General features: G+C 35.1%; 1 protein-coding gene across 7 annotated transcripts in view; it reads left to right on the top strand.

Annotated features, from left to right (window-relative positions):
* The window catches only part of LOC115209857, a 255,590-nt gene that overhangs the window by 157,920 nt on the left and 70,610 nt on the right, over positions 1-27,060 (top strand). For 5 of the 7 annotated variants that reach the window (XM_036499699.1, XM_036499777.1, XM_029778434.2 and 2 more), the window contains one exon: positions 21,906-21,944. The exons of the other annotated variants lie outside the window; for them this stretch is intronic. In XM_036499699.1, coding sequence (XP_036355592.1) covers positions 21,906-21,944 — 39 coding nt within the window. The remainder of the gene's footprint in view (positions 1-21,905; positions 21,945-27,060) is intronic. 7 annotated transcript variants of the gene reach the window in all.

Raw genomic sequence — 27,060 nt, 5'->3', positions numbered from 1 at the left:
AACAAAATTCCAAAGATTAATCAAATTGATAATCAGTAAAGACGACTGCAGTTGTAAAGAAATATTTTTATTTTATATGTATGACTGAGATATTCTCAATAAATTTATTATATGAATCTGAAAATTTTCAAAGAAATATTTTTAAAAACCCAGCTGATTTCATTCTTCTGTTATTCCCATGTGCTTCAATACATCTTCTCATATAGACATAAAGTTTTAATCAAAAGAATCTAATGAAGAACAGGATGCCTCTTCTACAACAACTATACCAAACTCTGTTCTTCAGAGTTTGCTACTTGAATCCACTTATTGTGCCTACTTGTCTACTTCCCACCACCCACACTCATTCCAAAAATGGCATTGTGTTTCTTGAGATATTCTAACTTTCAACATTTCAAACTTCTCATTAACCATCCTTTAAAGCATTTTATTCACCAGTCATTCACAAGACACTTCTTTTTTATTTACTTATCTATTATTGGGGTTTTTTTTATTAATGTTTCTTTTTGTTTATACATAAAAGAAAATACAACCATACTATATAATATATATAAACTTATATAAAACACTAAAATTAGTGTGTCCTTCATTTAAACATGATGCAGACAATGTTTAGATCAGTCATGAGTAAACTGAGGCCTGCAAGACTTTCTGAATGGTATGCCTAATGAAAAATTACCTTGAATATTTTTTTAGTAGTACAGCTTGCCTAATAACGAGCAATGTCTCATGTGGCCCACTTCTCAAAAGAGGTTGCCTATGTCTGGTTTAGATAATGTAGATCATTCAAATAAGATTTGAATCATAATTTATCACATAAATTACTTGAATTCTTGAATTTCAAAGAAAGAGAATGCGAGGTGTCATAAATTTTTCTCAAGGTGTTAGTATTATAATATGACTTAACCCTTTTGTTACTGTATTTATTTTGAGATGCTCTGTGTTTCTTTCAATTACTCTTTAAATATAACAAAGAATTTAGTAAAATAACTTAGTTATCATTCAGCTAGTGCTAGGAACATAAATTGTGACTAAGGTTTGGTGGAAATTTTAATTCAAAACTTATGAAAACAAGACCTTTGTACTACAGAGCCAGAGCCGGTTTCAACCAGGTTGGTAACGAAAGGGTTAAAACATTTCCAACAGGGATTTGTAACTGCCAAAAGTATGGCAGCACCTCTTGTTGTCAACCATACTGAAATTTGAATAAAAATGTAAAATCATGCCAATTTGAACATTGCATGTTTTTTAAAGTATATATCTTTATATATAAAAGTAAGGTTGTGTGCTGTCTGTCTCCTACGATTTAGATTCCTAACTACTCCCACATTTTGCGGTGCAGTTTAACCAGAACCGGGTATCTTATAGTCGTGATTCATATCAAGCCCTTCTGGATATTAGCGCACATCTATGATGAGTCTACGATTTTAAAAAGAATTTACCATCAATTTTTCCCATTTTTAATGCATTTTTGGCATATATAAGGGAAGTAACTCTCTAAAAATTTATTATTAAATCTCAGAATGTAAAAAGCTACAGTAACACCCACCCCCCTCTTTGTGGTTAGCCATATTGAGATGGCTATTATATTTTACATCTCTAAAAATGCTTATATAGTTATTTCCTTTACAAACCCGAGCAATGCCGGGCGATACTGCTAGTTTAATATATAAGCAAATATTCAGTTTTTAAATGTAACAGTAGTTGATGAGCTCTGTTAAAAGGCTAACTTCTTTTTGATTTCTGGTATGAAAATGTCTGATTCAAAAATGAAATAACAGTCCAACCTGGTTGGAAAGCATTTATCATCAGCCAAATAAAGTGTTGCTCTTATAAAACAAAGATCGTTACTCATTGTTATGATTATAGTGGGTTAGAAACAATGAGAAAAATAGAAATGTTAAGACAGAAGAATGTACTGGACAGAAAAATATATCTCTGGTGTAGGAATTGAAAGCTAGAGTTACAGGTAAACAGAAAACACATGAGTTATCATAGAGTGACCATCAAGAATTAATTATCAATCATAAACTTTGTTAACATTTTCCACATAGGCGCAGGAGTGGCTGTGTGGTAAGTAGCTTGCTAACCAACCACATGGTTCCGGGTTCAGTCCCACTGCGTGGCATCTTGGGAAAGTGTCTTCTGCTATAGCCCCGGGCCGACCAATGCCTTGTGAGTGGATTTGGCAGACGGAAACTGAAAGAAGCCTATCGTATATATGTATATATATATAAGTGTGTGTGTATATGTTTGTGTGTGTGTGTTTGTTCCCCTAGCATTGCTTGACAACCGATGCTGGTGTGTTTATGTCCCCGTCACTTAGCGGTTCGGCAAAAGAGACCGATAGAATAAGTACTGGGCTTACAAAGAATAAGTCCCGGGGTCGATTTGCTCGGCTAAAGGCGGTGCTCCAGCATGGCTGCAGTCAAATGATTGAAACAAGTAAAAGAGAGTAAAGAGAGTCGATACATTTTTTCCTTTTTATGTCTTTTTTTCTTTTTGGTTTGTTTTCATAGATGAAAATTATAATTATCACACTGCAATTTTTTTTCTTTTTATTAAAAAAAAAAGAATAAAGAGCATTTTTAAAAAAAATTTTTTTTTTTTTTCAAACACTATCAAGACACATAGTTATATATTGGCCAATACCCAAATTCAATTTAGAGTAAGAATCCCACCAGAAATTTATATTCTCAGTTTCGTGCCAAATCCCCATCCGTATACAACCTCTGTCTTATGTTAGCTCTTTGGTAGTCATGTCAAATTATCTTACTCAACAGTTTGCTTGGCCTACTTCTATTATCAGTTACTTGCTCCAAAACTTCTTTCCTTGTTGGAATTCTGTCACTTTCACTACCTAATGCTTATACTAACTTCTTATATAGCTTATCCAAAGTAGAAATACAACCGAAAGCAAATGATATTTTAAGGGGTATCTCTTCAATGGAGAGACAGTGTTAGGTGGAATTTTGTCTACAGTTTCATACATGAAAAGAATTAGTTTTCTTCATATATTTCTCAGTATATTTCAATATATTTTATTGAATAGTTTTATACACCATATTGTTTTGTATCTTACCAAACTATATATTAACATAGCACACAAAACCTTATTATATTATAACATACATTCTGAGTAAAAAAAAAAAAAATTGCTATGCTTTGCTTTGTGATAAAATTAGTTCTCTTTATATTACTGTAGTTGGCAAAAATGAAAATATTAGACACAAATTAATTTTGTTGTTCTTTGTTTTCTCCCCTTATGTTTAGTTCAAGTTGAATATATTAAAACTAACTTATCTGTCATTTTTCAGGCAGCTAGCATCTCTAAATTACTTAATCTCTAAAAACAGTTCTATCTTTCAAGCCAATAAATGTATGATCCTATATATTAACTTAGTGATTCACACAACTCTACTTCAACAAGTCTAAGGAATTTATATTTTCCTGAACAGACCACAACAAAATTAAAACATAACAGGAACTGTTTCCCATAGTTACCAGAAACTAATATTAACCATCCTTTCAAGGTCGATAAAATAAGTACTAGTTGAGTACCAGGGCTGATCTAATCAACTTACTCCTTCCCCTGAAATTGCTGGACATGTGCCAAAATTTGAAATCAATATTAATTGTTAACTAATACTGGTTTTTTCTCACCAAACATGCTCACACTAACTTCTGGCACAAAAAATGACTGCTATATATATTTAAATATGGAAATGACTACAACTTCAACTACCATCCTAATAAGATTTTTGAGGGTTTTTTTTTTTTTGTACTTCTATAAAAAATTATAGATTGGAAAATCTTTTAGCTTATACCTATACTAGCACAAACCAGAATGAATTCAGCAAAGGTCATTTGATCCCTCTTATTCTCCAGCTTCTAGATAAAATAGCTGTTGCATAACCCAATGACCAGAGCTGAACTATGACATGGAGGTAATCCACCAAGTACCTGTATGTAGTTCTCAGATCTATTGTTCTAGATCAGTGGTTCTCAACTTGGGTCAGCAGTCCACAAGGGGACCACAAAGCGATTTTGCAGGGACTGCAAAGGCATCAGAAATTTTTTCTGCAACTGAGTGGCAAATTGCCAACAATTTTAGAAATTTTTTACACCAAAAAATAATCACATGTTCATAGTGGATATTTGTGTGCATATGCAATTCCCACGTGCATTGCCGTAGAATATAGTATGCTGGTAGCTTGGCAATACCTGTCTAGATATGCATGGTAAGGTCACACTCACCGACAATTCACCGACAAGTTCTTATGGCTAAGACTTTACCAGATACACTTAAAAATATTCTGAATGATGTTATTGCTGTAGTCAACTTCATCAAAGCTGGGGCACTAAATTCTCGTCTCCTCGCAGATTTATGCCGGGAAAATTATGCCGATTTCGAAACTCTTCTGTTGCGCTCTCATCTAAAGGGAAAGTACTGATGTGAGTTTTTTTGCTTCGAAACGAAATATATGTATTTATTCAGGACTCAAAGCCTTGTTTGCGAGCTAAATTTTGTGATGCCTGATTTCTTATATGTCTGGCAGTTTTGATGGATATATTCAACTCTTTCAACACTCATAACTTAACCCTGCAAGGAAAAGGCATGACAGTACTCCACTGTCTTGAAAAAATATCTGCTTTTAAAATGACACTGAAACTATGGGCTTCAAAATTGCAGAAGAAAAACTTTGCACCTTTTCCCCTCAGGATAATAAATTTATTGATGAAAACAAGTTCCTCATCGATGATGATATGGTTGAGGTATTTGCATTCTTAGTGAAGAATTATACCTATATTTTCCCAATTTGCAAAAATTTGAGCAACTTTACTGCTTCGTGAACAATCCATTTTCCATATCTTTTGCTGATCTCCCTTCTGAGGACATAACCGTGAAGGAGCAGTTCATAGAATTATTGAATAATAGAGCTGCAAAACAGATCTTTCGTGAAATGAGTTGTTGTGACTTTTGTATTCAGATAGCAAAGCTTTATCCAGATATTTCAAAAGTGGCACCGAAATATCTGGTTCCCGTCGCAACCCCTTACAAGTGCGAGTTGGTGTTTTTGGCCCTTCAATTGATAAAAAGCAAACGGCAAAACAGACTGGATGTTACACAGCATGAGGGTTGCTTTATACAGAACCCAACCAAATATAGACGAGTTGGTAAAGCGGAAGCAAATACAGCAGTCACATTAATCCTTCTTTCGAACAGGTTTACTCTTTACTCTTTTACTTGTTTCAGTCATTTGACTGCGGCCATGCTGGAGCACCGTCTTTAGTCGAGCAAATCAACCCCAGGACTTATTCTTTGTAAGCCCAGTACTTATTCTATCGGTCTCTTTTGCTGAACCGCTAAGTGACGGGGACGTAAACACACCAGCATCGGTTGTCAAGCAATGCTAGGGGGACAAACACACACACATATATATATACATATATACGACAGGCTTCTTTCAGTTTCCGTCTACCAAATCCACTCACAAGGCATTGGTCAGCCCGGGGCTATAGCAGAAGACACTTGCCCAAGATGCCACGCAGTGGGACTGAACCCGGAACCATGTGGTTGGTTAGCAAGCTACTTACCACACAGCCACTCCTGGTTTAATGATTTTTCTTTAATACATCTATCAAAAAATATCCTGTCTTCTGTCGGTTTTCAGCAAATATATATGCAAATCAAGGAAAGAATTGGAGAAAATAAACAAAGAATTAAACGCTACATCAATGCCGATGGTCCCTTTCTTATACCAGACCTGACTTGCCACCAAACTTAATATTTGTGAAAATGGGTTTGAAAGCATAGATTACTAATGAATAATTAAAGTTTGGTATAGTTAACAGTGGCCCTACTTCACAGCCTAAAAAGAAACAAAATGTTGATTTTTTTCATATCATTTTGCCAACATCTGGTGTCCTGTTAGTGTTATTTTATGCTTACATCTAACATTTATATTTAATGGCATTATTGAGGTTTTGTGTATTCAACTACTTAAAGCTAATAGTAGTATAATCGCGAAAATTTTGCATTTGATTAATCTCTTATTCCTGCGAAAATAGGCCAAGGACCGAGAGGCCTCCAAAAAATAACCAGGGGACTGTGAAGCAAAAATTTTGAAAAAGGTTGAGAACCACTGTTCTAGATATACCACTCCTCTTGCATAGCTAAGGAATATTCTGTAAATTCCAACATGAAATGGTTAACTATAAGGAGGTGAAATGTAACAATCGGGACATATTGTACACTCTCCACAGTCTAGTCTATATCCATATGTTTCTGGATTCTAGAGGTAGGTTCAACAGAAGCAGGCAAGGTTGACTCAATCAAAACACAACAGTTGCTCATCCTCTGCATTTGTCATTGATGGTATGCACCCAAATATAATGCTTGCAAACTAATGAGGATAGTGTTGCTATTGCTATTTTTCATGCACATGTCTTTAATGTATATCAGGAGTTGAGTAGCTGGGAGTGTTTTGAGGGTAGAATTAGAGAGATGTTCTAGTAGGTAGGAGTGGGCATGTAGTGGAAAGGACTGTCAGGATTGGAATTTGTTTTCACCACAAACTCTGCCTCTCCCAGTTGTCTTTTAGTTTTCATATTATTATGCTGCAAAGGCGGCGAGCTGGCAGAATCGTTAGCACGCAGGACGAAATGCTTAGCGGTATTTCGTCTGTCATTACGTTCTGAGTTCAAATTCCGCTGAGGTCGACTTTGCCTTTCATTCTTTCAGAGTCAACAAATAAAGTACCAGTTTCGCACTGGGGTTGATATAATCGACTTAATCCTTTTGTTTGTCCTTGTTTGTCCCCTCTATGTTTAGCCCCTTGTGGGCAGTAAAGAAATATATTATGCTGTGTCAGTGATGTATGAATGTGGTCTATATGCAGTATGTGATGTTGCTAAGAACATCATTTGATGTTATTAAGGAGAGATTGGCAACCCTAGTAAGGATGGTATAATCCTTAATTTATCGACCCTTTCGGGGTCGATAAATTAAGTACCAGTTACGCACTGGGGTCGATGTAATCGACTTAATACCTATGTCTATCCTTGTTTGTCCTCTCTATGTTTAACCCCTTGTGGGTAATAAAGAAATAGGTATAATCCATAATGAATTCAATGCATTGTTTATACAATATTTTCCTTTGCTGACCATATGTGATACATATGAGTTGTCTCAGTGTGTTCTTGCATTATTTTGATTTATTTACTCCGTCATCTTGGTGTAATGTGAATAATGTAGAAGCATTGTAATACGTGTGATATGTTTATACTATATGAACGTGATGGTTGGTTGTATCTGATATTTTGGTAAAGCTGGTACAAAATGAGAAAGTAGATTTAGAAGGTGCTTCTTTAAGTTTGTTGTTTTAGAGTTAGGTTTCTAGGTGATTGGTGTAAAATTGGAGTAGTTGTGCAGCTGTGTCTAGAGAATGATGGAAAAATGTGAGTGTGATGTCATCTGCATATGAGGCTGTGTGTATACTTTATGGAGGTGTGGGAAGGTCATGTAGATATAGGTTAAAAAGCGTGCGTAAGAATACAGATCTTTTCTTATGTTCCTTTTAACCAATACCTAGTCCATTTAAGAAATTACGAATTATGAAAGTGATTTCTTTTTTTGTACATTACAAGGCCTTGGTGACCAGAGAGACAGTTTTCTTGCTAGAATTTTATTCTGTTTCTTGTTTTATAATTGAATAATTTGTATACTGTGTCTAGTAACAAGAATATCACTGTCAGTTTTGCTGATGTCAATAATAGTTAGGATGGTATATAGGCTTTTTTAAACCATCATGTTTTGGGGGTTTTTTGTTGTTTTTTTATATACAAGGTTTGTAAGCAAGTGTATGACTGACTCTAATTAACAGTCTCAACCCACATTCTAAGTTGGAGAAGGAAGTGTGTAGGCTGGTGATGTCTAAGAAAAGTCTTTCTATGGTTTTTTTAAAGTATGTATGGAGTAGTGATGGGTCCAGGTGATACTGCTTCAATTGAATTTTTAAAACTGATGATTTTTCTCAATTTCCGCATTATGGGAAATTAGCAATCTATATAAGAAGTTCAGTCGATCTGTGAATGCAATAAGCCTTGTTGATTCTTAGTGTTTTAGATGAGTTTGTAATTCTATCAAGCCCTTGAGATTTTGAGTTTGGGGATTTCTTTATAACTTTTTAGTATCTAATAGAAGGAAAAGGCTTGCATTGTCATCTAAATGAAAACTATACACTTCGCATTTTATGTGACTGTTTCTCTTGTGTAAATTTTGGGTGGCTTTTTTTATGTTTTTAATGTTTGCTGAGTTAATTTTCTTGCTGCTGAAGTAAGAATATGCTTTTTAAAAGTTGGTTATTATTATGTCATAAAGTGTGGTATGGCAATTGTAATTGCTAGTGCTGCTAATTACTTTGTATAATTATGTTTTACGGCTTGTTTTGTACCGAATACAAATATCATCAATTTCCTGTATTTCTTTCCTTTAGTTTCTCTGATTTTTCTTTTTTTATATACTGAGTTCATTTCTGCTTTGTAGTGTTGGTGAGTCGTGTTTGAAGATGTCCTTAATTTCATTCAAGTTGGCTTTTCTAGTTTGATATATAAGTGTATTTTAATGAGGAGGAGGATGATGATGATGATGATAAATAGATAGTCAAAGAAGAGTTGGGAGATTGCTTGCTGTGCTGTTGTGGTAATTAGGTGTAGAACAGTATGTGATATCAGGGGACAAGTTATTAGCTTGTTGAAGTCTGTGGGTTGTGTTGCTTAGGAAGTAAAAAGAGTTTGGTTATGATGCAGTTACTATCCAAGATATACTATATCTGAACAAAATTGGATGATCACAGCTGGAATGCATTTGATCATGAGTCTTCTTGATTAAGGATGACCTGTTGATAAACGACAATTCCAGAAAATGATACAGGCACAAAATACTAAAAAAGGTATTGAGCTAAGTCCAACTGAACCATTGAGAAACAAGTTTAGTACTCTGACTTTAACTGTTTTAAGTTTTATGATTTGTCTTATGCTAGTTAATAACTCCTTATCTATATTTGATTTCATATATAATATCAAATGTTTTCAATAAAATGCTTATGAAGGCTAACACTATATTTCTATTCTGTTTCATATTAGGGTACTCTGTAATCAGAGTACCTTAATATGAAGCAGAATAGAAATATATTAAAATGTGTTCCAAGTATCTGATTTACAAAATGAGGAAGTAAAAAACACACTTTTCTCAAAGCATGACTTAAGTGAAGCTAAAATTGCATTGTATAGTAAATCTTCTTTTAAAAGACAATGAATAATAATTTGCCGAAAGCAACTATGCAGGTTATGTTACATGTTGTAATAAGAGTTGTAGGGATTGTAAAACACAATACAGGCGTGCCTCAAAACAGAGCTATATTTTCACCCCTAAAAATAGGCTGCAAATATATATATAATAACCAACAAGATGTGACCAAATCATAGGTGAAAGCTGGATATATCAACATCCACCTTATAATTTCTTTTTATATTTTAAATTCTTACATTTTTTTTTTAATTCTAGCAATATATCCTTGCAGTACTTTCACCAATATTTTATGTTATTTTAAGGGGTTTTTTTTTACTGAATTGTATGTTATTTTCTTTAAACAGAAATGTTCTAGGCAGCAGTTTAGCTTAATACTATTCATTGCCTTCTAAATTGTTTAACACTAAATACTTCAGTTTCCCTATGTTCAGCTGTTTGTCTTTGTTCTTTGTTCTTTGTTTTTATAGTTTATCAGTTTTAATTGTATGTTTTCTTACACGCATATCGTATGCTGTTTAATAATATATCTAATTTCTTCAGTATTTTAATCTGAATCTGATCTACTCTGATACTCTCAAAAGGCACTATTTTCATTAATAACAAAAATAACTATCAAAATTTCTCAAAATTACAAGTCTCAATTACATAAATTCTTTCGAATTAAAAGTCAAATTTCGTATTTATTTATTTATATCTAAAAGCTGACGAGATTTTTATGGTAGTCTGAAATAGTTGAATTCCTAAATGATAATCTACTGATAATGCATTCCATAGCATCTTTCCCATGGATGTTGGTAACTGTAATGAATAAAGATTAAACTATCTCTGGGACATTATTACAGGGGTCAACAAAATATCTAGGTAAAGTAGCGATTGTTTAGTAGATCAGGGCCAAATCTTCAAGCATTAGGAACCAATTTAGGTTGAATAATGCTGAAGATATAACTCCCTTTCAAGGGTGTTTCTTGGCATAAGATAAGCACAATTGCTTTTAAATGTTTTACTTGTAAATTTTTGTAATTCAAATGACAATACAGTTGGCAAGAACCTAGCTTATTCTAAGTCCTAACATATTCTAAGTCAGATGGTGAAGGGTAGTACCTAAGACATTTGTAATTTCCAATGTATTTGATATTGAATTTGTAATGTCTGGAAGTCAATCTACTGGAAAAGTGCTGGTAGGATGGGAATTCTAGGAGATAGTGTTTCTATCAAGAAAATATTGGATTATGATTAACATGGTTCTAGGAGGTGAGACACAGTAAAAGTAATGAAAGAGAGGAGGGTGCATCATGTGGAGGAAATATACAGTCAGATACTTCAGCGACAGAAGCTGTTATATCAGTGATAGGAAAGCAGAGAGAATAAACTGCAAGTCTTTGAGCCAGTGGCTTAGCAAATATGTTAATCTTCAGCTATCAGCCATTTGGCCTTCTTTTTTTGAAGCAGTCTAGGATGTTTATGTATGTGCCGACAGCACAGTACCTTCCATATGAATAATACTTCAGTGTGTAAAACTTTCAATTTGTGGAGAATTGGCAACTTAATAGATATGAAGTATTTTCTCACTCTGAAGAAGAAGAAGAATCCTTGTATTCGGGATGCAGGTTTAGCAATATTATCTGCAAGAGGTTTCCATGAGAGTTCATAACGGTGTGTGAGGCTCATAATTTGAAACTACTCTGATACTCTTTTACTCTTTTACTTGTTTCAGTCATTTGACTGTGGCCATGCTGGAGCACTGCCTTTAGTTGAGCAAATCAACTCCAGGACTTATTCTTTTGTAAGCTCAGTACTTATTCTATTGGTCTCTTTTGCCGAACCGCTAAGTTATGGGGATGTAAACACATCAGCATCGGTTGTCAAACAATGTTGGGGGAACAAACACAGACACACAAACACACACAAATATATATATATATATATATATATATATACATATATACGACAGGCTTCTTTCAGTTTCCGTCAACCAAATCCACTCACAAGGCTTTGGTCGGCCCGAGGCTATAGTAGAAAACACTTGCCCAAGGTGCCACGCAGTGGGATTGAGCCCGGAACCATATAGTTGGTAAGCAAGCTACTTACCACACAGCCACTCCTGCGCCTACTAGTTTAATTTTTATGTTGTTGATATAGATGGATGGTGATGATTATAATGATAATGATGTTGAGACAGCATAACACAAGAGACACTTCCTTGATAAATGTAGCAATTGTTTATTTTTGATGCGGAAAAAGACTAAGTTGCTAACATCCCCATTGAAGGATATGTTTGAGATTTCTTATGATATAGGTAGTGAAAGTCTGGTAAGGGATATTTGTTTAGTATGTAAATGATGTTTGGGTGGGAGAGGTTTAAGAAAGCGTAAAGGTCAGTATCATCTGCATAGGAGCATATGTTGTAAGAAAAGAAGCAGGAAAGGCATAACTTACTTTTAAGATCATCATCATCGTTTAACGTCCGTTTTCCATGCTAGCATGGGTTGGACGGTTCGACCAGGGTCTGGGAAGCCAGGAGGCTGCACCAGGCTCCAGTCTGATCTGGCAGTGTAGCTGGATGCCCTTCCTGACGCCAACCACTCCGTGAGTGTAGTGGGTGTTTTTTACGTGCCACCAGCACAGGGGCCAGAGGAGGCTGGCAAACGGCCACATTCGGACGGTGCTTTTTACGTGTCACAGACACAGACGCCAGTCAGGTGGCGCTGGCATCTGCCACATTCGGACGGTGCTTTTTACGTGTCACCGGCACGGGCATCTTAACTACAATTTCCATTTGATTTATATTTTGATGTTGGTGTTGATGTACTTGACTCAACAGGTCTCCTCAAGAACAGCAGGTCACTCTATGATCCAAGGTTAGCACAGCAGGCCATCCTGCGAGCCATGATACTCATAAATTATAAATATTGCTGTTGGTGTTGTATAACCCCAAGTCAACTCTGTGGTATGTAAGTAGTTATTGACCTAATGATTAAATGTGATCTACATTTTGTCAATTGATGCATGGCTTCGTGTTCATCACCGCTCTGCTTTATGGAAGACCCTACAGTGCCTTCCACTATGCAATAATTTTACTGTATGGGTGAAGTGTAGCATTCTAGATTGCTTTTCTTTTTCACAGACCATCCTGTTTCTTATTTTGTTTTTCTTTGTTTTGTTTTGTTTTTATTCTGTTTGCTTGTAGGATCTGACTATATTTACAGTAGAAGCAGGCAAAATAAATTTGTGTAGAGTGCAACAATTGCTCATCTTCTGCATCAATAATGTCATTAGTCTTAAACAACGCTCTGCATACACTTGGTGGTGTTCACAATTTGGAGTTAATGGGGTTATTGATGTTGCTGCTATTTTTTGTATGTCTGTGTCTAAACAGACTGAGTGGGAGTGAGAGTTTTTAGGATAGAATTGTAGATGTGTTTGAGTATTTAGGAGTGGATCATTCATGTAGTGATAGGGATTATGCAGTGTGGAGCTTTCTGTGGAAATAAATTGTAATCTTTCATTTTTCTCTATTTTTGCTTTCTTGTAAGCAGTCTACCAATGGTACACTACTTTCTGTTTTTTTAGTAGTTTGCTGTACAGAGGTTGGAGGATTTGACAAGATCAATGCAGTCCATGATGTGTATAATATATGGTGTATGAAGGCGGCGAGCTGGCAAAATCATTAGCACATCAGGCAAAATGCCTCGCAGTATTTCGTCTGCCGCTACATTCTGAGTTCAAATTCCACCGAGGTCGACTTTGCCTTTCATCCTTTCGGGGTCGATAAATTAAGTACCAGTTACACACTGGGGTCGATATAATCGACTTAATCTGTTTATCTATCCTTGTTTGTCCTCTCTGTGTTTAGCCCCTTGTGGGTAGTAAAGAAATAGGTATTTCATCTGCCGTTACATTCTGAGTTCAAATTCCGCCGAGGTCGACTTTGCCTTTCATCCTTTCGGGGTTGATTAAATAAGTACCAGTTACACACTGGGGTCGATATAATCGACTTAATCCCTTTGTCTGTCTTTGTTTGTCCCCTCTGTGTTTAGCCCCTTGTGGGTAGTAAAGAAATAGTGTATAACATATGGTTTATACATTAGTATTGCTATTGTTTCTTTTAATTGGTTAAATGTGATGCCTCTGAGAGTCTTGAGTTTGGGGCTATTTTTGCTTTTATTGCTGTCTTCTACATCTGTTGCAAATATGGTTGGCTTATTTTAGGTAATTCCAAGTAATTTTATTTTATGCAATGTAGAATGTTGAGTGTACAATAAAGTGAAATGTGAAATACTTTGAGTGTTTGGTACCATTTCAGTTGCCAAATAAGATGTTTCAATATATCTTTATATATAAAAGTCAAGTTGTGTGTCTGTCTCCTACGATTTAGATTCCTAACTACTCCCACATTTTGCGGTGCAGTGTAACCAAAACCGAGTATCTTATAGTCGTGATTCATATCGAGCCCTTCTGGGTATTAGCGCGTGTCTACAATGAGTCGACGATTTTTGAAAAAATTTACCATAATTTTTCTCCATTTTAATGCATTTTTTCGCTATTATATAAGGGAAGTAACTCTCTAAAAATGTCTACGATGAGTCAACGATTTTTAAAAAATTTACCATCATTTTTTTTCCATTTTTAATGCATTTTTTTGCTATTTTTTGGCTATAACTCTCTAAAAATGCTTATATAGTTATTTCCCTTACAAACCCGAGCAATGCCAGGCGATACTGCTAGTATATATATATATATAACAATACTTTTTCAATCTAAATCTTTCAATGTTATATATTCTAAATATATACAAGAACACACATCTTTTGATTATGGTTAAAAGTAATTTCTGATCCCTGACAGACAAATCTCTGCTAGTAGTCCATGATTAATTATTTCAGCATTGCTTATATGACATGCAGTGATGTTGATAACAGAACTAATTATATCTGAACTAATTATATCTGAACTTGAACACAGAAGATAAAAATGCTTCGTTTTTATCAGGAAGATAAAAAAATGCTATTAATAGCATTTTCTGATTCAAACCCAGACATTTTCTTCACACAGTCCTGAACCAGAGTCTTTGTAACATCACCTTCTCGGACACACTTTTAATATCTTTCAGTATCAATTATCATAATAATAAAATGTTCTCAAACACAATTTTTCTGTTTTACCTTTTACCTGTTTCAGTTGCTGGACTGTAGCCATCCAGGTGTGCTCCCTCGAAGGGTCAAACAAATCGACCCCAGTAATTATTTTTTTAAAAGTCTGGTGCTTATTCTCTTAGCCTTTTTGGTGGAACTGCTAATTTATGGGGACTGTAAACAAACAAACACTGGTTGTTAAATGGTAAAGAAGGAAGACAAACACAAACACAAACACAAAGACACATACACAGATATATAAATATATATGACGAACTTCTTCAGGTATCTGTCTAACCAAATCCACTCACAAGGCTTTGGTTGAACAAGGGCTTTAGTAGAAGACCCTTGCCCAAGGTGCCATGCTTTGCGACTGAACATGAAACCATGTAGTTGAGAAGCAAGCTTCTTACCACACAGCCATACCAGCACCTATAATCACAGCCATGCCTATATTATTTCCCTAAGTTATGCACATCTCATAAAAGTCATAAAAAAAAGTGTTTCAGTCATTAGACTGTGGCCATGCAGAAGCACCACCCTGAAGAATTTTTTTGTCAAATGTAACGACCCTAGTACTTATTTTTTTTTTTAAAGCTTGGTATATATTCTATTGGCCTCTTTTGCTGAACCACTAAGTTACGTGGATGTAAACACACAAGCAGCATTTGTCAAGTGGTGGTGGTGGGGGACAAACACAGACATAAAGACTGGCAGAATCAGTAGCACGCTGGACGAAATGCTTAGCAGTATTTCACCCGTCACTCCGTTCTGAGTTCAAATTCCGCTGAGGCCGACTTTGCCTTTCATCCTTTTGGAGTTGATGAAAAAAGTACGAGTTACGCACTGGGGTCGATGTAATCGACTTATCCCCTTCCCCAAAATTTCAGGCCTTGTGCCTATAGTAGAAAGGGTATATATGGATATATATATATATATATATATATACATATATATATATACGCACACATACATGAAGATGCACTGAGAATGTACAGATGGTTTGGATGTTCATTCAGTGGTATAAGAATAGCAAGTAAGAACAGCAAGTGGTGTAAGAACACCAAGGATATCAACTAGTTGGATTTCACTAATACACATGGCTTGGGTCCCCATAACTGCCAACAACTTATACTGAGTTTTTTTTTCGTCAGTACAATCTGAACTGATTGACAAATGGTTGAGTAATTTAGAGCCTTAATCTTAACCCTTTTCTTACCATATTCTTGTTGAGATGTTCTGTGTTTCTTTCAATTAATTTTAAATATAACCAAGAATTTAGTAAAATAACTTAGTTATCATTAAACTTGTGTTAGGAACATAAATTTTGACTAAGATTTGGTGGAAGATTTTAATTCAGAACTTTTGAAAACAAGACATTTCTACTACAAAGCAAGGGGCAGTTTCAGCCAGGTTGGTATCAAAAGGGTTAAACCACAGCAGTTCAGTTCAGTACAAATCATTATTTAACTTAATCAACATAACATTGTAATTTTGCTTTTCAAATCAATTTTTTCAAATCAATTTTTTTAAACAAGGAATTTTTCAGAACTTAAAACTAATACATGTTTTAAGAAATTTTAAATCATAAAAATTATTCAGGGAAAGAATGGAATGGAATAGAAATATCTAGTCTTTGATGGTGAAGTAAATCCAATTTATGTTTTGCATTTTTATGCTCAAACCATCAGATATTATTTACAAATAACAATTGTTTCTAATTTTAACAAAAAAGCAAATAATTTTGAGGGGATTGAGTAGAACAAGAGTTAGTCTGTTACACTGATGACAGTACAAAACTGGTACTATATTTTATTAACTCCCCCCACCCCAGAAGGATGAAAGCAAAGTTAACTTTGGTAGGACTTGAACTTACAATGTAAACAAAGCAAAACCATTTTCCCCAACACTCTGACAATTCTGGCAGCTCACTAACTTAATATGCTAATCTTACCAAAATATCAAAAGTTGTCTTTTGTCATATAAATAACATTTTCTGGTTGAAGTTTATAAGACTGTGAGATTATTTTCATCACTGACTTGGAATGCTTTTAGTTCTTAAGTACAGCCAACAATCCTTACCATCTGACAAGCACACTTCTAGAATTTCTGCATCTGAAGGAAAAAAATATTCCTACTTTGATTTTCTTTTTTTTTTTTTCTTTAATAGAAAGGTAATAAACCCACTCTGGCACAATTAACTCCTCAAAAAATCGTTTATTTTTAACTAACATATATATGTGTCTATGCTTAATTATTATCACGACTATGATTACTTGTACAGGAAGTTGTTGATATAATGAAGTAAGACGGTGATAGTGAGGAATAATAGGTGAAGAAAGAAAATATGATCAGGTAGTAGTACTACCACTACCAAGCTTACTCATTTTTCCCTAGACAGATGTTATTTAGAACATATTACCAACAGGTATTCCTTCCTGGTCATGTGATACTACACATTCAGGTGGAAACCAACAAAACAAATCACATGCATTTCTCAAGTGAAGTCATTGAGTAGTAATTTTTTTTTTCCCCAAAAAATATTCATAATAGGAAAGTCCCAGCCTTATAAATAAATCATAACCAAGAATTTACAGTTGGTTTTTAACCCCTTCGTTACCAACCTGGTTCAAACCGGCTCTGGTCCTGTAATACAAATGTCTTGTTTTCATAAGTTTTGAATTAAAATCTTCCACCAAACCTTAGTCACAATTTATGTTCCTAACACTAGATTAATGATAACAAAGTTATTTTACTAAATTCTTTGTTATATTTAAAGTAATTGAGAGAAACACAGAGCATCTCAACAGAAATACAGTAATGAAAGGGTAATGCTTAATGTTTATATGCATTCAAATATATATAAGTTTTACTATTCCTCATACTCAGTATAAATTCAAACACTGTACATTTGGGACTGTTACAGCAAATGAATAATTGAACTGTTTTGCATTATCATTTGTATATGTAGATAGCATAGTAGTAGTTTAAAATGAATTGATATAGAAGAGTATTTACATTACATATCCACCATCAAACAAACATCAAGTCATATGTAAATTGTGGGTTGAAGCAATGACTTATAGATGACATATATGTATCTATAATAGAGTCATTTAGCATAAAATTGAAGGCAAAATGTTATGTACTTTTATAATTTATATATCGGGCAGACTTTTAACTCTAAAATTAAAAGTAAAGAAATCATGTTGTTCTAATTGTCACTATACAATGATTGAATTTTTTATAATAAATTGGTTTATTAATGAACCAGTCACTTGGTGAACCAAGTGACTGGTTCATTTCTTTCTAATTCACTTAGTTTAGAAGAGGAGAGATGTGCTCATTGCTGGTATGGCCATCACAGGCCCAGTATGACTGTTCAGACTAGCACTACTAACAATCCACTTGGACAGTTGCAAGTTTGCTGCTGCAGAATAAAAAGCATGCGCAGAGAAGGAATGCCAGAAGGTGGCCCTGGGAATAAAACACTGGACATAAGGATCAGTGAGAAACTTGGTTGGGGTCAGCATAAAGTATATGGTCAGAAGAGAAGAGATGAGGGTGTTGGAAGTGCTTGAATTAAAGTTCCAAGGAACTAAGTTCATTTTAGCAGTGGCAGAAAAAGCAAAAACAGGAAAAGGTAGTATGTGTAATAGCTACAGGTTGGTATATTTGTGAACCACATTGTACTAGTTGGATGTGAGCCTAAGATGAGTCAGGAGTTGGTATTAAAATGGGTGACATGATATGTATGTGTGTGTATGTGTGTGTGTGTGTGTGTGTGTGTGTGTGTATTATATATATACACACGTATATTTATACATTACAACAGGTATTCAGAGGCATTAGAATAGAATTATTGGGTTAAGTATCAGTTAGTAAGTTATGATGTACATGTGACATGTACATAAGTATATATAAATACATTCAATCTTGCAACAACAGACTTTCTTTAAAAAAAATATAACTATAGAAGCTACACTCACTAGCAGACAGCACCATATACACCATCAAATGGTTCCAGAACTACTACTACAGATGCAGTCCTAGACATCAGAAAACATTGAGACAATTTTGGTTTGGGGTTTTTTTATTTATTTATTTATTTATTTTACTTTATTTCATTTATTTTATTTCGCCTTGACTGGCTTCTGTGCCGGTGGCACGTAAAAAGCACCAATCCGATCATGGCCGTTGCCTGCTTCGCCTGGTACCTGTGCCGGTGGCACATAAAAAGCACCCACTACACTCACGGAGTGGTTGGCATTAGGAAGGGCATCCAGCTGTAGAAACATTGCCAGATCAGACTGGAGCCTGGTGCAGCCTTCTGGCTTCCCAGATTCCCAGTCGAACCGTCCAACCCATGCTAGCATGGAGAACGGACGTTAAACGATGATGATGATGATGATGATGATGATGATGATGATGATGATGATGATGATATATTTCCAATTTTGATCACTTCATATACTAGCAATAACAATAGCAGTAATAATTATTTCTAATTTTGGTATAAGGCCAGCAATTTTGGTGAGACGGTGAAGCCAATTGCAGTGATCCCAGTTCTGGACTGGGATCTATTTTATCACTTCCAAAAGAATGAAAGGTAAAATTGACCTTGGTGGTATTTGAACCCAGAACATAAAGGGACAGAAGAAACATCACTCATCATTTTGTCTGGCTCAGTAATGATTCCACCAGATCAATACTTTGCAAACCTCACGGTTTCAGGTTCAGTCCCATTGTGCAGCACCTTGGGCAAATATCTTCCACTATAGCTCTGAGTCAACCAATGCTTTCTGAGGGAATTTGGTAGCCAGAACCTGTGTAGAAGCCTATCATGTGTGCATGTGTGTGTGTGTGTGTGTGTGTGTGTGTGTGTGTGTGTGTCCCACCAGTGCTTGACAACTGGTGTTGGATTCTTTATGTCCCTATAACTTAGTGGTTCAGCAAAAGAGAATGATAGAATAAGTACTAAACTTAAAAATAAATAGAGGGGTCAATTTGTTCAGCTACCTACATTAAGCTCGTGCCCTAACATGGCTGCAGTCCAATGACTGAGACAAGTAAAAGTTTTAAAAAAGCCCTTTTGTTTGGAGAGCCAAAAAATTGCAGTACCTCTGTTCAGCAGTTTTTTAGTAAGTCATACTGAATTTAATCAATAGTCAATAGATACAATCACTACATGTTGGCAATGTTTGATGAGAGTGTTTTGTGATAGTTTCAGATTGCAGAATTTATTGTGAACTTTGAAGTAGTAAAAAAAAAGTGGAGTTCAGCCTTTTGTTGTTTTATTTGTAAATGTATGTGAACAGTCATTTGCACATAGAATTTTTAATGGTTGAAAGGCATAGTATTGTGTACTTCCAGAAAAATTCTTGCTATTTGAAGTTTAAATAGGTATATTTGATTTTAAATTCCAATTATATAACTATTCTTTCTCCTGCATTAAGCAGAGCCAAGGGAAATACATTAGTCATGTCCTGGAATTGTGAAAACGTAATATGAAAGAATAACTAGAGTGATAACAGTGGGTTCAGTCCTTCTGCATGGCATATTGGGCAAGAGTCTTCTACATACAGCTCTAAGCCAACCAAAGCCTTGTGAGTGGATTTGGCAGATGTAGACCAGAAGAAGCACTTCGGATGGACAAGATGCATTCCAGAAGTTTTCAGACATTTTCATGAGAGATGTTTATTAACTTCAAAGAAGTATAAAACACTAATTTCCTTCAAAGTAGGATCCCCTGACTTCAATAATAGTCTTCCATCAAACCTTAGTTACAATTTATGTCCTTAATACAAGCTTAATGATAACTAAGCTATTTAACTAAATTCTTTATTATATTTAAAATTAATTGAAAGAAACACAGAACATCTCAACAGAAATATGGTAACAAAACGGTTGACAACCTTTTTATCCAATTTTGCAATAGTTACTTCTCTGGTATTCTTCACTCTTTTCTACTTCCAGCTTAAAAATATTTCGTATTCAATATGCATCTTTCATAAACATTTTATGTCAATATCTGTACAAACACCCCTTGAGCCTCAAATTCAGAAATACTCGTGATACACATTTGGTGAGTTAATGTGCGTGTAGTCCCTTTAACTACTCAATGTAACAACAGATCTTTCTTTATAAAAATGGGTGTCACAGATATTAGAATCTAAGTATTAGTACAGTATCATCACAATATTAATGAAATAGATATGGCTAGGAGTTGTGACTAATTCATTCATTTTATCAGTGACTTTCAAGGTAAACGATGTTCAATCAACACTACTAAAACAATACTTATCATCTGATACACAAATGTTTTCTCAACTGGTTTGTATTTCTTTGTCTATTAAATCCACAGATAAGAGTTAATTGTTTCCAAATATTCTGACTTCCCCCCCCCCCGGCCTGTTTTATTTCCATATTGAATCACACCACTCATGGATGTACTTACAGTTGTATAAAAGAACAATTTTATCTAGGTTAACAAAGATGTTAGTTTAAACCCCTTCGATACCAATCTACCTGAGACAGCCCTTGGTCTTATTCTAAAAGCTTTTTTAAACTGACCTAAGTCAAAGTCTTCCTTCAAAATTTCATTCTAATATATCTTCCAAGCATCAGCTTTAAAATGACAAAGTTATTAAGCTTAATTCTTCTAATTACCAAAATTAACTGAAACAAAGGCGGTGTATCTCAACAGAAATACGAAAAGGATTACATTTATTCCATGCTTATATATCTTTTTTCTGCTTCACTCACAGCACAAATACATATCAAAAGTTCTTTAACCCTTTCAATACCAACCTGGCTGAAACCGTCTGTGGCTCTGTAGTACAAATGTTTTGTTTTCATAAGTTTTGAATTAAAATCTTCCACCAAACCTTAGTCACAATTTATGTTCCTAACACTAGCTTAATGATAACTTAAGTTATTTTACTAAATTCTTTGTTATATTTAAAGTAATTGAAAGAAACACAGAGCATCTCAAAATAAATACAGTAATGAAAGGGTTAATGCTTCCAGCAAACTTTTGAGAAAAATTTTGCACATTTTAAGCATAGACTTTTCATTTGTGGGTTTCAGATACTTGTATATCTGCTATTGTTGTATCATACTCATATTTATTCATGTCCTAAACTGTGAGAAAAAAAAATCCCATCTTACTATCGGAGTGAAGACATTTCAAGTAGTATCCACTTTGTCTACTTAACCAAGGTTTACCATTGACAGCCAAGTAGTTAGCAGTAGGAATCATGTCTTGTGAAGTAAGGCAATGATCCATGAACAAAAAGCTTCCCAATTATCCTAGAAGGAAAAAACAGATATAAAAAACAGAAAGGCTAAAATCCTAATGCGAATGTGTATTCCTAAATGTTATGTGCTCAATGCTAAGAGTGGGTAATAGTAATGAAATAGAAGAATCAAAAAGACATCACTACATTTTTGTTTTACAGGATCGCTTTGGGACCATCACATCTGTCCAAGTACAAAAGGTAAGCTTAGATGCTGACCCTAGTTTTGTTGGTTACTAAATCACCATAGGTAGATAGTATTTGTTATTTTTATTTTATTCATTCACAGCTTATTAATGTTTTAATCACAATTTGCCTTATATGATCTTGTGAGTAAAGTATACAGGGTGTCTCCAAAAAATGTATACACGTTTTAACAGATGATAACTCAACTTTCATTTCTTCTTAAATTTAACCCATTATAAATAATGAAAGGGGACAGATTAAGCTTTGGACAAGGGAAATCTATCCTAAAGTGCCACTGGAAGTTTGAAAATGCAGTCACAGGGCAAGGACAATTTAGGAGAGAGTTTCAAAGAAATCCAAAATAACTCCATCTCTTGAATTACTGATAAGTTTAAAGTAAATGGAACTATTCAGAATGTCGATAGGAAATACTCTGGAAGGCCACAGATGTTGACAAGTTCCACAAAGCAAGAAAGTGTACTAAAAACATATTGCCAGAGTTCAAGAAAATTAGTGCAGCAAGTGAGTCATGAAAGAGGAATTACAAAATCAATGTCCATCACATTTGGAAAGCACTGTCATTGGGAAAGTCACATTCCAAGAATAGTCCATGCTCTCAATGAAGATGATCCAAACTGAAGATGTGTACAAGATGCATACTTTCCAAAAAAAAGGAACATTTGGAGAGTAGAGACTGCATTTAAATTAACCAGCATAATTAACAGCCACAATTGCACCAACAGAGGACCCAAGAATTTACGTATTACAGAGGAATATCATGTTAATTTACCAGGCATTACAGTGTGGTGAGGCTAATTATCAAAAGGATTAATTAGACCATTCTTTTTCATTGAAGCTATGATGGGTCCCCTTTACTTGATCTTGCTGCTACAAACTGTTATGCCATGCATTCAAGAGGACTTTGAAGATGTGGAGTTTTATCTCCAGCAAGAGGGCACCCCTACGCAACTGTAGTAAAGTAAGGACTTACTTTTATGAAATTTTGCCAAACAGGTAGATTGGATAAAGAGGTTCAGTAGAATAACCTTGGCATTTACTGGACTACATGCCATTAGACATTTTTTATGGGGATACTTAATAAGGTTTATGCAACAAAACCAGTGACATTTGATGAATCAAAGGCAACCATTTAATAAAAATGTGCACAAATACCAAACAAAATGCTTCTTGCCCACTTATGCATGCCTTTTCTTCCTTGGACACATGAAGACCTGTTGAGGCAAGCGAAGTCGAAATCGAATTCGAAATTGAACCAATCCTATGACTGGCACCCGGCAGTTGCCAGGGCTGCTGGACTGACTCCTGTGCAGATGGCAAGTAAAGAAACACCGTTTTGACCCTGTGCTTGAGGAGATCCATTGAGTCAAGGACACCAACATCAAAGATCAATGGAAACTGCAGTTGTGATCCCTGTGCCGGTGGCACGTAAAAAGCACCATCCGAACGTGGCCAATGCCAGTGCTGCCTACACTGGCTTCGATGCCAGTGGCACCTAAAAAGCAACCATCCGAATGTGGCCGATGCCAGTGCCGCCTTGACTGGCTTCTGTGCCGGTAGCACGTAAAAAGCACCATCCGAACGTGGCCGATGCCAGCGCTGCCTCGACTGGCTTCCGTGCTGGTGGCACATAAAAAGCACCAATCTGATCGTGGCCATTGCCAGCCTCGCCTGGCACATAAAAAGCACCCACTGCACTCTCAGAGTGGTTGGCGTTAGGAATGGCATCCAGCTGTAGAAACACTGCCAGATCAGACTGGAGCCTGGTGCAGCCTTCTGGCTTCCCAGGTCCCTGGTCGAACCGTCCAACCCATGCTAGCATGGAGAACAGACGTTAAACGATGATGATGATGTTTGCAATTCTATTGCTTCACATTATAAGCAGAGCCCAAACCAGAACAGTCATCAGTTTGAAAAGAGGTATTCATAAAAAAATAAAATTCTGTTTGTAGATTCTATTAATTTTGAAAATGCAACGTAGTTTAATAAACATTGACTTCATAAACATTCACTGTGTATATACATTTTTGGGGACACACTGTACATGTGACCACTAACTGGAAACTTTACTATTTCAGAGTTTTAAGGCATATTCAAGTAACTTGATTAAAATGTCTTGCATTTTTTAAAACACACTCATGCACATGCATGTGTGCACATACACACACACACACACACACACACACACACAAATATATACATACACTACATTCAAAAAATGTCAGTCTATGTTCACATGACTTGAAATAATTTTTAGCAACTTACTTAATTATGTAATAAAATGGAGAGTTTGCATAAGCAGATATCAAAAAAAATTTATAGCGTAGTTCTATGTAAACTGATAAATTTATTGATATTTGCTTATATTCCTTTAGTTTGCAAAATAAGCTGATAACTGGAATATGCCTTTTATTACTACTATAACCATTTCAATAAGTATTTTTTTATGATGTCTATTTTGATTTCAACTAATATCACTGTGATCATTTGAGTTGCATATCATTTCTCTTTATATATTTTATTTTTTTTATCTTATACAGTAAATTGATAATAGCAAAAATTAATATAATTATATTATAACAAGAAAATTTGATAAATAATCAGTGACTCCAAGAAAGATAATGACTAAATGAATAGAATGTCAGAAAATGTGCAAACAATTAATGAATTCACTGAATATTGGGATGTGACATTGTTTAAAGCACATTACAATAGTTCAAATAACTTCAATCAATCTATTTACAAATTAGATAGTTTTTCTAGCTTATAGTTGTGGTATTAATGATAAACAAGAAAGCAAACAAAAGAAATTATGGAGATGTACTTGCTTAGCAAGTGATTTGATCTAAGATCGTGTGCTGAAACGAAAACAATTGCAGCGTGGAAGGTGTTTGTAAGCCATTTAAGAAACACACAAAAGCCGTTCGATTCACTTCAACATTTAAGTTTAATTTGTCAAAATATTTTCGTCGCTTTAAGACCCCGACCTGTTCACAAAAGAAAGCACTATCTGAACATGATTGATGCCAGGATCATCTGACTGGTCCTCGTGCCAGTGGCATGTAGAAAGCACCCACTACACTCTTGGAGGGATTGACATTAGGAAGGGCATCCAGCTGTAGAAGCTTTGCCGGATCAGGTTGTAAACTTGGTGCGGCCACTGGCTTTCCAGACCTTAGTCAAACTGTCCAACCCATACCAGCATGAAAACAGACGTTAAGCAATGATGATGGTGATGATGATGATGATGATGGATGGGTGGATGTATATGTATATGAGGGAGTGCTGAAAAGTTCCTGGCTTTGGGTAAAAGAAGAAATAGGCGGATCAGTTGATTATGAGTTTATTCAACATATCTCCCTTCATAGATTCACACACTTATTGCAGCGATCCTTCAATTTTTGTAAGCTCTGTAAAAGAACCTTGAAAGGTTGGGCCTCCAACCAGGCCTTTCATGATGCCTTTAAAGCTAGGAACTTTACAGCACCCCCTTGTATATAAATATATATCACTTTGATCACCTTGACTGACCAGTCCGTCAGGCGTCCATTTGACACCGCTGGTCACAGCACGCTGTCCATTCCTCTCTGGATCGCGCCTTTCTCATCCATGTGATCCCAATCGTCCTCTTGAAATCGTCACTCCACCGTCGTGGAGATCTTCCGGGTGGTCTTTTCCGCTCAGCTGAGTTAGGGTTTATGTTTAACTTTTAATAAACATTCCCCTCTAACATTTCAATTTTTCAACAATTTTGGGAACAATTTCTACATTTTAAACACTAAAAGTTTTGAATGTATGTGAGAAATAAAAGAAATTCACAAGTTCATCTTTTTTCAGTTATTTTCCCTATCTATGTAACTCTAATCCTAAACTCTACTCCCTAACCCTAAAAGTTAAACATAAACCCTAACTTTAAGTCTAACCATAAACCCAGACCTTAATACCCTAATTATAACCATGAACCAGAATTTTTTCTTGCATAATTGTAATCTCTGATGTTCAATACATTCAATTCAGAAAAAAATATGTTGGAACAGAATGTCAAAAATGGATATGTTTCTGCTGGTTATATATCTGAAACAGAGAGTTTGAGGGCTGGTAAAATTTTTTTTTAAATGGAAAAGAAATTTTCCTTAAACAATAGAAAATAGGTGTGTTAGGCAGGTGGCTTTATGTTGAACAACTCTTCCAATTTATATTGTTTAGATAGACTCCTGCTGAGTAGAGTTATGTAAATGAATACAAATTCAAAAAATCTGGACATGATGGCAGAATGTATATATCATCCAAGTGAAGAATTGAATATCAATTGTTTCCAGAGCAGCATTATGGTCTAAGACAGGGGTTCTCAACTATTTTCTATCTATGAACTCCTTTGATTTTAATTTATTCTGGTGGACCCTATACCCATTCGACGTTTAAAGAATAGTTTTATAGAAACTTCTTTCAAAACTCCTGTTTTGTTTTTCACTCAATTAACTTCCGTAGTTTGAACTATGTATAATGTTAGAAAAAGAAGCCTAGCTGGGACCCTTAGAAGGTCATTGTGGATCCCCAATTTACTATTTTATTACGTGGACCCCCAAAAATCATATGGATCCTTGCTGAGAACCACTGGTCTAGATGTTTTCTTAACTCACAGTTCAAGACCTGTTCATTGTATCACTGACACCACTGATAAGGAATTATACAAAAGCACCTAGAGAGATGTTCTTTTGCATTACTTCAATGACTGCTGTTCAAAGGGATGCTGGTGCATATTAACAACTCCATACACACCAAACATTTAGTTAAGCAAATTCATTAAAATAAAAAAATTGAGCTAATGTTCTGGTCTGCTGAATACTCTGATTTTAATCCTATGGGTAAATTTTAGAATAAAGCTGATCATGATGTCAGAACTCAGAAACTATTGAATCTCAGCCATCTGTTTAATGTGATCAAAGAATCCTGTGAACGAATTTTCATATTTTGTTGCAAGAGCTTAATTAAGTCTAAGCCTCTCAAATGTCGTTAACTCATTGAGAAAAAAGGATATAACATTGGATATTGAGCTGTGAATATATTTTGCCAAATATATGGCACTTTAAATTTTATGTGGGATAACAATTAA

Source organism: Octopus sinensis, linkage group LG1 (genome assembly GCF_006345805.1).
Source record: "Octopus sinensis linkage group LG1, ASM634580v1, whole genome shotgun sequence".
Classification (NCBI taxonomy): domain Eukaryota; kingdom Metazoa; phylum Mollusca; class Cephalopoda; order Octopoda; family Octopodidae; genus Octopus; species Octopus sinensis.
Note: the sequence above shows the minus strand (reverse complement) of the source record. Positions and strands in the feature narration are given on the sequence as shown.